The sequence below is a fragment of the Strongylocentrotus purpuratus genome, unplaced genomic scaffold, assembly GCF_000002235.5.
Source record: "Strongylocentrotus purpuratus isolate Spur 01 unplaced genomic scaffold, Spur_5.0 spur5_scaffold_14, whole genome shotgun sequence".
Taxonomy (NCBI): Eukaryota; Metazoa; Echinodermata; class Echinoidea; order Camarodonta; family Strongylocentrotidae; genus Strongylocentrotus; species Strongylocentrotus purpuratus.
The window spans coordinates 5,220,490-5,233,388 of NW_022145599.1; the positions used below are offsets into that span (position 1 = coordinate 5,220,490).

Here is a 12,899-nt window from a genome sequence, read left to right on the forward strand (position 1 = left end):
CCACACCCCTCTCCTTGATTCCTGCCATCTCTTCAAGATCAAACTGCCCCAGGATATACACCCATCCAGCTTCAGTCAACTACTTTTCACTGCCTTTCACCTTTTCACAACTCTGTTTTTCTTTGCGGGGTAATTTGGTCCTAATGTATTTTTCTTATTCCTACCACTAGAAAGAAGGCATTGTTGCCTTGATCGTTCTACCAGTGATTGTCTGGTGTCACTCAATTTCCTCCCAATTCTTTAGTATACCCAATTTCCTATCAATAGCTGCATTTATTTAACACTGCAAGCAAAAAAGGGCTGATTTTTCTTACATTCTGCATTTCTTCAGAAGTTAGGAAGCAACAATCTGTAAACGCAAGAAGAAAACAAATGGAAAATTTAAAGACAGAAATATTACGCACATACTTTCCAGAAACAGAAATAGATATAGATTTTGTAACCTGGACCTACAGTATGCATGTGAAACCTATACATCTAGTCGTGATATCCTACACGTTACCAGCATGCAGATGAATGATGTCACAAGTATCCAGTATGACGTGACAGTATGCCACTTGTACTTCACTATCATCTTCCAAGTATATCACTCTGTCCATCTGTGAAGGTAGAGATGAGAGAGAGAGAGAGAGAGAGAGAGAGAGAGAGAGAGAGAGAGAGAGAGAGAGAAAGGGAGAGAGAGAGAGAGAGAGAGAAAGAGAAAGAGAGAGAGGGGGCAAGGGATATGTAGAGAGGGGGTGAGGCACTTGCCCAAAAAGATGAGCAAGGGTGATATACTGTAGATGGAAAAGAGATATTTAAAGGACTCGGAAAGGGTGGTGCCAAATGTCATCGCAAGGTTCTTTTAAAATCATTCAAAAATGAAAATTGTTGTGTGATCTAGTATTAAAGATGAAGTTGAGTTCTGGTCATGCGATTGAATTGTGAAAGAAACGGTGTGGAACCGACCAGAAAAGGTTGATCATCTAGCATATTAGAATTTGTGTGTATTGCAAGGTTCTGGAATCATCAAAATGATAAGAAATGTGGCCAAGTCTTGGTAAAGTTACATACACTTGCACAGAAAGATGTATATGGGACTACACGAACACGTGGCGTAAAAAGCCGGCCCCCCGATTTTTACGATGTTACATGCATATTTAGAATATGAAGGCATTTGAAGAGCCATGCTTTTCAGGGAACATGTCTTAACTGATTTTTTTCTTCACTTGCATAATAAGAATGAGTAATGCTCACAAATTATTTTTCACCTCTTCCCAGAACTCAACCTTCCCTTAATGCATGTTTATTAATTCTTCATAAGCAGAAGGTGATGGGTATCAGAATGGAGAGCGTGTATACTCTTCTTCTCTTCCCTTTTTTGATTTTGTTTTCTTAACCTTCACAATATACATGTAGACATATCAAAGCAATATATCATTTGACTATGAACATTGCCATTTCCCATATGTACTGTTAGACCATCAATATTTCATTTTGACCTTGAAGAAATCCTAAACTCACTGATAGTACTTTATCATCTTCATTAGATCACATGACCATATATACCCATCTCATGTTGAAAGTATTTCATCTTTATTTAGTACATGAGCTATCCATCTTGCCTTTCAACCCCAGGTGTGTGGTTCATCTCTCTTCTCTACTCTGCTGCTCCACTATGACGTGATGTCTGAGATATGTTTTGACTAGCCGGGGCGTTTGTATGACATACACCGTCCTTGTGCTATTAAAATGGGGATGACGTGATGCTGGTAGCTTGTTTTGATGATCGTTATTAATTACACCGTGTCTAGAGTTAGATGAGGGGTGTGATGTGAGGAGAGATCAAGAGGTGCTAAGTATGCTGTATTCTTTGTTGTTCATGATGATGATGATGATGTCATTGAAAGCATTGAATGGGATGATGTGTGAGGGGTATCATCAGATGGGTCGGCCTACAGTACATGTATAAAATTGTACAAGAAATTGGAAATTGTTTAATTGGTAGAATGCATCTGCAATGCTATTGGTCCCTGGTGTTTGGAGAAATTTAAAGGAGTTGTTTATTTTGCTTTGAACTTATTTGACACTTGATAGATTTCACAAGGAGAGAATGTCACTTTATAACTTTAATTTCATATTGTAGCTAGTGCAGACAGCATTATGCAATTACCAAGAAGTGTATTGTATTGATATCATCATCATCATGTCACCATTGACTTTTTGTTATAATCGTAAGTTTTTTACACTTTCTGTACATTGACATATATAACTTTTGCAATGGTATGACAAATACATACCGGTAGGCATGCTAAAACCAATACAAGTGGGTAATCATTCACGTATGTCTCCATCTCATGTAGAGGTGTCGTGGTCGAGTGGATACATTGCCGGACTGTCGATCACAAGGTCCGCGGTTTGAGTCCCGCCGCCGCACTAATGTCCTTTAGCAAGACATTGATCTACATTTGCCACATTCCACCCAGGTGAAGTAAATGGGAAATCTGACTGACATGAGCGCTTTACAAGAACCCATTATATTATTATAATATGAATTTCATGTGCTGATATAGAGACATAGCTGCCTCACATGTACAATCGGCATCATGAGCTAAGAATAATACCTCCATCGTGACTCAATGTGTTTGTTTTCCATTGAGACCTGTAGAATGCCTCGTGCGTGATGCAATGCAATGAGAAACACCTGAGTAGGTGATATATGCGTTTGTGTATAACATAACTTGTTCCCTTTTGTCTCGTCAATATATATCCCTCGCCTCATGAATTTCATGTGTTGATGTCGTGACATAGCCGCAAGACATGTGCAGTCAGCATCCTTAGCTAAAAATAATACCTCCATTTTTTACTCAAATGTGTTTGTTTTCCATTGAGACCTGTAGAATGCCTCATGAGTGATGCAATGCAATAAGAAACACCTGAATATGCGTCTGCAGTTGATATACCGGTATGCATTTGTGTGTAACATAATTATTTCCATTTTGGCTAGCCAATATAATGTGCTGATGTTGTGACATACACGTAGCCGCAAGACACGTTCAGTTGGCATCATGAGCTAAGAATAATACCTCCATCGTGTCTCAATGTGTTTGTTTGCCATCGAGACCTGTAGAATGCCTCATGCGTGATGAATGCAATTAGAAACACCTGAGTAGTTGATATATGCGTTTGTGTATAACATAGTTTTTTCCCTTTTGGATCGACAATATATATCCCTCGCCTCATGAATTTCATGTGTTGATGTCGTGACATAGCCGCAAGACATGTGCAGTCGGCATCCTATAATAGCTAAGAATATCTCCATCATAGCTCAACGTGCTTGTTTTCCATCGAGACCTGTAGAATGCCTCATGCATGAGGCAATGCAATAAGAAACACCTGAGTATGTACTATATAGATGCAGGTGATACGTATGAGGCTGGAGGGTGAGGATATAAACAGCGCCTACGTGCATACCAGCTCCATATGCAGTACAGACATTATGTAAGCCTGACCTGGTTGTTGTCACAGGTATATTCCTTATCCTTCAATGGCCATGGAATTGATTCATTACTAACCTTGATAATTAATTCATAGGCCTTCAGCATCGATAAATGGTCATAAACAAGTTTTGATTAAATGTTTGTTATTTTTCTAAAGCGTATTTCATCCTGTGTATAGAGGAAGGGCACAAGTACGTTTATTCTTACAAATTTTGGGAGTGTCTAGTTTTAATTGCTGAAGTAATGATATAGCTCAGTCTATTGCCCAATATGGACATCGTACGTGCTGAAAATTTCAGTGAAATGCTTTGTGTCACTGACAGCAGACATAGTTGGAGAACCGTTAATTTTTAAATCAAAATTTAGCCTCCATCCTTTGTCTGGGCATCCTTTGTATCCTTCTTCCAGGCATCTGATATCAAATCCCTTTACAATATACAGTTTTAAAGACAGTAGGGAATCGGGGTATCATCAGGCAGGGCTTAGTGAGGGACCGATGCTGTCAAAAGATCAAGAATATCGGGTAGAAAGTATTTGAATAAATATGTCTAGAAACATGACACTATATCACCTTTGGATGAGAATGACTCATGTAGTATGCTGAAAGAACAAGAGCAAATGTGTTTTCATGCTTTCACTGTGAAGTACATGTACTATGGTAGTCCATGCAGGCAAACCTCTAATATGGAGCAAGTTGGCAAGTGCTAGCTTCGACAGATAAGGAGATGCATGAGATGCACAGCGCATACATTCGAAAATAGGTCGATAGGAGGGTGCCTGTTTCACCCAGAGACGGTTTCACCCATCCACTCGTATATACCCTCTATTTTATTCACGTACCTATACCTTATCTGCCTTTGCATTGTAATTGTTTCTTTGTATTTGTATTCAGCATGGTGAGGAGATGTACCTGCATAATTTAAAGATTGGATAATTGGATATGATTTTCCCCATTTTAACATGAATAATGAACATGTAAAACTAATAGAGGGATAGGGCTTTTAGTTGAGGAAGACCCATAATGCTTGCTGCCAGGCATAATTTTAGATAAAATAGAGTGAGAGGGATAAAAAGAGAGAAAGAGTGAAAGAGAGGGAGAAGAATTGACAGAAAGAGATATACAGCAGTAAGGGAGAGGGAAAGGTGAAGAGTTGGGGATAGGGGCACATTGAGAAAAACTTTAATTGAAACTGAAAGAGGGGGAATAGAGATAGAGAGAGGGAGAGGTACTTAGTGAGAAACATTGAGGGGGGAGGGGGAGGGAGTAGGGAGAAACAGATACATTTTGCTAGAGAGAGAGAGAGAGAATAGAAAAATAGGTGTCATATCAAGAAGTTACCAGCCTGATAGGGGTGTGTTAGTGTGTTGGGAAGGGGTATAGGAGTTGAGGAGAAACTTTGCAATCTGAAAAGAGGAAAGAAGGGCAAAGCAGACATGAGAGATCCATTGAATATGAAGTGTTTGATTGATGTATTGGTACAGTAGTCATGACATGTAAAGGGAGGTGTACTGCTTTGTGGACCCTACTGTATGTTTAGCCATCCTAAACAATGTGGAATAAAAGTAGGCACAATCGCCGCTGCATGCTTTTCCCCTAGTTGTGAAGGATTACCAAAGAGCTGCACAAATATTTGATATACGCTAACTAGGGGATTATGAATTTTTTGTATGTGGTGGCAGGACAACACTATTTCTTTTGGTCTGCATGAATTGAAAATTGTATTCACTGCAGGGCCATCTATCACTGGTGAAATATGATTTTTATCCTGAGTAGAGGGCTTTTGTATTACAATCTTGACTCTCCTGGGCCTGTAATCAGATTGCATTGAAGAATAGTAATCCATTGGGACTGTAAGCTCTCTTTTTGGATTCTTGGCGAAGAGGGTCTTTTCTATGCTAGCTTTAATTTCCTTTCTTCTTTCTGTGTCTTATGCTGTTTTCACACTGGCGATATTTTGCTTAACCCCGTACTATTGGTGGGGGTTAAGGGGGGGGGGGATCTTAGCCCCACCTATAGTACGGGGTTAAGCCTATTCCACTTTCTGTTCAGACTGGTTTTTACCAAAGTTGGCTAAAGTTGGCTAACCCCACCTATAGTACGGGGTTAACTAACCCTGCAAAATAGCAGGGCTAACCCCGCAATTGTGGTGCTAACTCCTGCTAACCCCGCATTAGCGGTGCTAAGCAAATGAATGGACTAAAAACAGCGTGTGTGAAAAGCCAAAAAAATAGTCCGGGGTTAAGGATAGTACGGGGCTAAGCAAAGTACGGGGTTAAGCAAAACCAGTGTGAAAAGAGTATTAGTGCCCAGTCGATGGTTTAATAATTTAGTTGTACCTCAATGAGACAAGATTCTTGCTTCTAATTCTAGGGAAAGAATTTCCCTGATGCTCATATTAAAGCTCTCTTGGGCCTGTAATCAGATTGCATTGAAGCATAATAATCCATTGTGACTCTCTTTGAATAATTGGTGATTATAAGATGTTATGCTGGCTTTAATTTCTTTTCTTCTTTCTGTGTCTTACTGCCCAGTCGATGGGTTGATGAACATAAACAAATGATTTACGTCAATGAACAAAGCCGTTTGCAGGGATTTCCCTGATTCTCATACGCTTCTTAAGTTACAAAGCAGTGAATATATATCCTTCTTTAGGCGTGTCTGCACTATCTCGAGATTGCCAAATATCCAGCTATTTGAACTATCCCGATCGCAAACTATCCAGCCAATTTGCGTCTTCATTAGAACGAAGTAGCAAATTAGCTGGATAGTTGGTCGGGATAATATCCCAAGATATCTTGGTCTAGTTTGCAAAATATCCCACTATTTCCGAACTAGCGGGATAGTTTGCGACCGTCTTCATTAGACCGAAGTGCGGAGTCAAATATCCCGATCCCATCATGCACAACGATTTCCGGTTCACCGTGTTAACTAGTTGTACTAGCGCGCGCACATGCGATCTATACCGCTCAGCGGTGCATGATGGGATCGGGATATTTGACTCCGTACTTCGGTCTAATGAAGACGGTCGCAAACTATCCCGCTAGTTCGAAAATAGTGGGATATTTTGCAAACTAGACCGAGATATCTTGGGATATTATCCCGACCAACTATCCAGCTAATTTGCTACTTCGTTCTAATGAAGACGCAATTAGCTGGATAGTTTGCGATCGGGATAGTTCAAATAGCTGGATATTTGGCAATCTCGAGATAGTGAAGACGGGCCTATTGTGTCAAAAAGACGAGTTTATCTAAATTGATGATACAGCTACGTTTTAAAAAAATATACATGTAACTATAAGGTCTGCTAGAATCTTCATTTTTAACTTTTAAAATGAAAATGCTTTGCAACAGTTATGTGTATATGTCATAAGATATGATTATCATTGAACCCAAGAGTATATATGAATCAAGTCAAACTACTGGGCATTTTTTTTTAATGAGACTGTCATATTAAAGTCACAGTTTCCTGACATCCCGTTATAATACAAGTTTATTATGCTACAATAGGATGTTAGCAAACTTGTTGTAATGATGGTTTCTTGAAAAAGAAAAAAAAGTCCAACAGGTACTCATCTGTCCCTGATAATGATAACAATAATAATGATCAATTGATGATAATGATAGTTATTGGTGCTCACTGATTTGATGCTAATGATCCAGCAGCACAGATATCCAACATCCATACATCCTCTATGTATAGACAGATTGTGTTTTCAATCATATGTGACTGTAGCCCTTATTACATTTATATAGGCCTTGAGTACAATTTGTATTTTAATAAATCTCATTAGTGATGTTTTAATTATGTAACGGTAGAGAAGAAAATGATTTAGAAAGGAAAGACTTTGAAGAAAAGCATGCTGATATTGTGCATCGACTTCTTTAGTGATCTCTGAATAGGTTATGCTGTGGAAGATATAGTGTTGTTACTCCCTGATGTTAGGTGTTATTCAGTGGATAGGTCACCTGCCAGACTATGGTACAAGTTGGAATCCCTGCCATGGCACCCATGTCCTTTGGCAAGACATTCTAATTTTGCCACTCTTAACCCAGGTCAAGTAAATAGGTACCCGGTAGGGAGATTTCCTTGAATGCTTGAGCATCTTATCAGGGTATAGCTTGGTAAAAGCAAGGATAATGAGTGTATTTAGTGTTTTGTATCCTCTGGATAAAGCCCCTTACCAATCCAACATACTATTATTAATAATATGTGAGCACCCCCTTTCTCTCTTAGAAAAGAGAAAGTGTTGCCCTTCGTCCACTTTCTACGTATCTTCAAAGCTTGTTCAATCTATATTTTTTTTCCTATTTGAAAGTACCCTCTAAACTAGGTTCACCGTTGCTAATAGGGCACCTTATCACCTTTTAACTGGGTCAGCACTGGTATTTACCGCTTGCCAAAATTGCTTTTATATGGAGGAATGCTGGGTCTGTTTAAGCCCTTCTTCATTCCACCCTCCATCCTTCTTAATATTCCTGTTTGCTTACAGCTCTAAGATAAACCTGAGTAGGTACCGTAGGAAAACATCCCTCCACTACCAGCCGTAGCAACCCAGGGAGTGTAGAGGGGTTGCTTGCGGAGACGAGAAGGGTCAGGGGAGGACAAAAGGCTTGAATTGACCCCAATGAGGCAAGGAGCTAGTGGGGATGAAGGCAAGATTGGCCAAGATGGTGGCAAGATGTTTAGATGATTTACGTTCTGTTGATGCTGTGAATTTTGTGGGTTAGTTTTCATGATTTGGAAGGAAGTCTGGTAAAAGAAGAGTCAACGAACTTGAAAAATGAGTGTTTTACCAGAAATACGAACGAATACTGCCTGAAAATATTACATTTCTGTTCTTGCTTAGTGTACCTGTCGACCCACTCTGTGAGCCTCATTAAATAAAATATACTAGAATCACTCGAATGTTAAAACTTTAGGAAATGTTATTGTAGAGACATGTTCCCTGGTTTGTGTGAAACAAAACATTTGCATGCATGATTTGTTTGCAATAGGTCCAACCAGGCCGAGTATACGGCATCTGCAAGAATCTTCAGTATTGAAGGAGGCAGATTATCTTGAAGAAGAAGAAGAAGAATTTGTGAAAGTTTTATGCCACAAAATAACTTAAATTACAACTCTAAATTTTGCAATTTGAGAAAGCTTCCTTCTACAAAATGTCCATTGTTATCAATTAAAAAAGTTTCATGTTGTAATTTCGTTAGTTTTCTAGTAATTATAGAACTAAAATAGTTTGGGAAAGATTAGTTCATAAAGACTGGCTATTTTACTATTTGTTATGAAAAGATATGTCAGATGTTCTCTATTTCACACCTCGCATGCTCTCCAGGGCAAAGACACATAGCAGAGGGTGTAAGAGACAACCCTTTGACTTTGTCTCTCAACACCATCACACTTGAAGATTGGAATCCTAGCTGTGAAGGACCAAAGGTTGCTTTTCTTACATCTCTTGCTTGCTTTCCTTTGGAAATTGGAAGATTTGCAGGTATTTGCACAAAATTCCAGGGTCTTCTTATCCAAGCAAATTACACCTCTTTTGCAGCGATTTTGGCAAGTGTGTCAGCAAATAGGTCACTTTGGATAGTCGTCAGTCAACATCAAGAACAACCATCATTGAACTCCCCGAGATTCTAATTGAAGTTTTTATTAAGAGAGTGTATGTCTATGTTCAGGAGGACATGAAAACATCAATGACAGCTGCTGGCATTATCAAAGATGATGTATTATGTTGCGATATGGGGTCATGTGTAACAGTAAAGGCATGGATAGATGACCGTCTTATTAAAGGTTTCTATAGAGGCCTATGTCAGCTTTATTATGTAGTACGGTAGATACATGCATGATGTGAAAATATCTCTATTGAGTGTATGGTATGAATTAATTGGGTTTTTTATTCTAGTTAAATTAACAAAATACAGAATTATTAATTTGCAAATCTTAAGCCTATGGAGGACAACTTGATGAGACATTATCTGATATACATATATCTTCCTGTTGTTACTTGCCATGATCTACATACATTATAAGTGCTTTTATTTACTGTGAGGTATCACATCAAGCATGCATAAGATATCGTCCCTATTAAAGAAAAAACAAAAACATGAATGCGCACTTTGTTAGGTCATATATATATTTGAAATCTCAAACCAGTAAGAGCATATGGAGGTAGTATATTGGTATCCATATTATTCTTAGATCATATGCATAGAGAGCGAGAGAAAGACATTAACTCATGTAACTTAATATGGAGATAATGCCCTTCTGGCTCTCAGCAAATGAGATATTAGAGTATGAAATCATGAACAGGCACCCCCCTCCCCCTCCCCCCTCCCCCTCCCCCCTCCCCCCCCCTCCCCCCTCCCCCCTCCCCCCAGCCTCTGAAACTTGCTTGAGAACAAATTATACAAATCTACATCTGAGCAATGTTCCATCTCACATTAACCCTGGTTCTGCAAAAGCAATGTTCGTGCAGAGCGGATGACAGCTGACTTTTAATGGGACTGTGAGCTAGCTCCATGCAGCCTCCGTCTGTTGTTGAATTCTAGCATTGAGTTTCCATGCATTGCTCGATTACACCTGCTACTCTTGATATGTCATGCTGGGGCACTCTGAGAATTCTCTTCTTACCTAGTGGGATGACGATGCTGCTGCACATGAATTTGCATCTAAATTGGAGATGTTAGCTGAGCGCGCCTAGCTGTACGTGCTTCTAGCTGCTACATCACTCTTTGTCATATGATGAGTTGGCATTTTAAAGTTGCGACATTATGCTACATTTAAACCCGTTAAAGATAATTGTAACTTTGTAATTGTAAGAAATTTGTTATTATAGTGTGTCCGTTATCATCAGAATATTCATCACCACCACCATCACCACCACCATCACCATCATCATCATCATCATCATCACCATCATCCTAATCATAATCATCAGCACCACCATCATCAGTATCATCATCATCATTGTTATTATTATTAGTTATCATGGTTATCATAAAACTACAAACATGTCATTATTCTAATTGATGATTAATTGCATACCAGGCAATTGAATATTGTTTCACCTACAGTATATGTACACGTATTAAAAAAACCCTCATTTTCCTCTAAACATGAATCCATGTTACATTTTATTTTTCTCTTTTTTCTCTTCCAAATTGCAGAGATAATATGCCTGTCAGTAAACCAGGTCAGATCACCATTGAGAAGACTCCTGGCTATTACATAACAGAAGAAGCACCTGAGCGGATACACAAGCTGGGCAAAGATATCAAACTCATCGTCGTCGTACGCGACCCTGTCATCCGTGCAATATCCGACTATGCCCAATCCATAGCAACGGGGCGAAGAAAAGAGAATGAATTTGAGAGGTTGGCAGTCCCTGATCCGCAAACGGGGGTTGTAGATGACAATTATTATGCTCTCATGGTAGGTAGGTACGCCGACCACTTAGAACGTTGGTTCAAATACTTTCCACGATCACAATTCCTTTTCATCAATGGTGACGAGATGATAAAGAACCCTGTGCCGCAGCTCATCAAATTGCAAGAATTCCTCAAAATAGATAAGGTCATTGATGAGAAATACTTCATCTTTAATTCCACCAAAGGGTTCTACTGCGTGAAGAAAGCAGTGGAGGACACGGACGCGAACTGTCTAGGGGACACCAAGGGGAGGGAGCACCCCCAGATATCGCCCTCTATAATATATAAAGTCTATAAATATTTCAAGCCCCACAATGAAAGGTTCTATTCCATGATAGGGCAGAATTTTCACTGGGGCGATGAAACGAGAAGGTAATACAGGCTGGAGAGTGCAGACAGACAGAGTTTAGTCAAAATATTAATTATATCTTAACGCAAAATAGTTTTTTTTAAATTGTTGAATGGCAATGCCTCCTTCATATGCATGTATTTGCGTGTGGGAGCAGTGTGACCTAGTGGTTCATTCATTAAGCTTTCAATTTAGACCTGTAGGGTTCAAATCTCTGCCTGATGCTTGCATGCCCCGAGATGAGGCAATGTATCTACATTACGATTTATACCTTGTAATAGGAGAACTGAAGCCAATTATTGAGAATAAATTAGCACAGAGACATTGTTTCAATGTATTGTGCTATACCAAGATTAATTTTATTGAAATTATGATTGTTTTGATTTTACATGCATGATAATTGCGCAGTACATTCCATCTCACGTTTTTGTCTACCGGTATGTTGATTACATTTGCTAAATATTTACATATTGCTAAATGCTGTGTTACAAGTATAAAGATATCAAAAATGTATTGCCAGTCACTTATGTGTCGACCAAGAGTGAGTTTACAGATATATACCGTAGTATAAATGTCGTCTACTTTTTCTTTGTTCCCTTTATTGTTACATTAAATTCCTCATCACATTCTTTACTCGGGTAATCTTGAGTTCTGGCAGTGGTAGAAAAGAAGACATCAAAACTTACTTCTGGTATTCCAAATGTTCAAGACAATAAATAAAGGATATCTGCCTAACAATTTTGATGATTGTAAGATAAATAAATCAAGTAAAAAGTATGGCCCTTCATGGATGTTGTCAGCTTAGATATAGTTCTTGAACGATAATATTTAGTTGAAGAATGGGTCTCAACTTTAAAAAGCTCTACCAATCAAAGTTCTATGTCAATGCGAACTAGAGTTGCTCTCAATATTTTGTAATTTGAAACAAAGAAAATAGCAATGATCTGCTTTATGGCCATATATCCCTGACTTATGGATTCATCTCTCTCTCTCTCTCTCACTCCCCCTCTCTCTTTCTCTCTCTCTTTCTCTCTCTCTCTCTCTCTCTCTCTCTCTCTCTCTCTTTCTCTCTCTCTCTGTCTCTCTGTCTTTATTTCCAGTCTCCCTGTTTATGTTTCTGTTTCTGTTTTTGTTCTCTCTATCTTCTGGTGCATCATTGTTTCCCTCTCGTTTTGACTACACCCATTTTGTATGTGTGTCCATGTATCATGAATTGGTGATCATTGATGTGAATAATTCAGTGTTTTTTCATATGGTAGGGTTTGCCAAATGTGTGTAATAATCATCTCAGATGTTACCAAAGAGTTTTAAAAATGATCGCTTATCTATTTGTAATATCTGTATAGCAGAAGCATGAATGTCATATTTCAGAAATGAAAACATACTCAAACGATTCATGTTTAAGTACATCTCATTTCTTCAATAGCATTGGAATGATTATTGATTAGGAGTATCTGTATTCTTAGTACATGTACAGTATGTGTATCATAAGTTATTGGTCTTTTTTATGATTCCCTTTGATTTCTTGTATTTAAATATAACTCAGTGAACCCTTGCCATCATACAATAATGAAAAAATTGCAAGAATTACCATTATTTCGATACAAAAAACAATTTTTCAGATATTTACAAGTTTTGGCTCAAT

General features: G+C 38.6%; 1 protein-coding gene across 1 annotated transcript; it reads left to right on the plus strand.

The window, feature by feature from the left end:
- Positions 1-10,630: 10,630 nt before the first annotated feature.
- Positions 10,631-12,169, plus strand: LOC100890923 (heparan sulfate glucosamine 3-O-sulfotransferase 4; the record flags this gene model as incomplete). Its single annotated transcript, XM_003729239.3, has 1 exon — positions 10,631-12,169. A coding segment is annotated over one exon (651 nt), but the record flags the coding sequence as incomplete, so codon positions are not given.
- Positions 12,170-12,899: the final 730 nt, after the last annotated feature.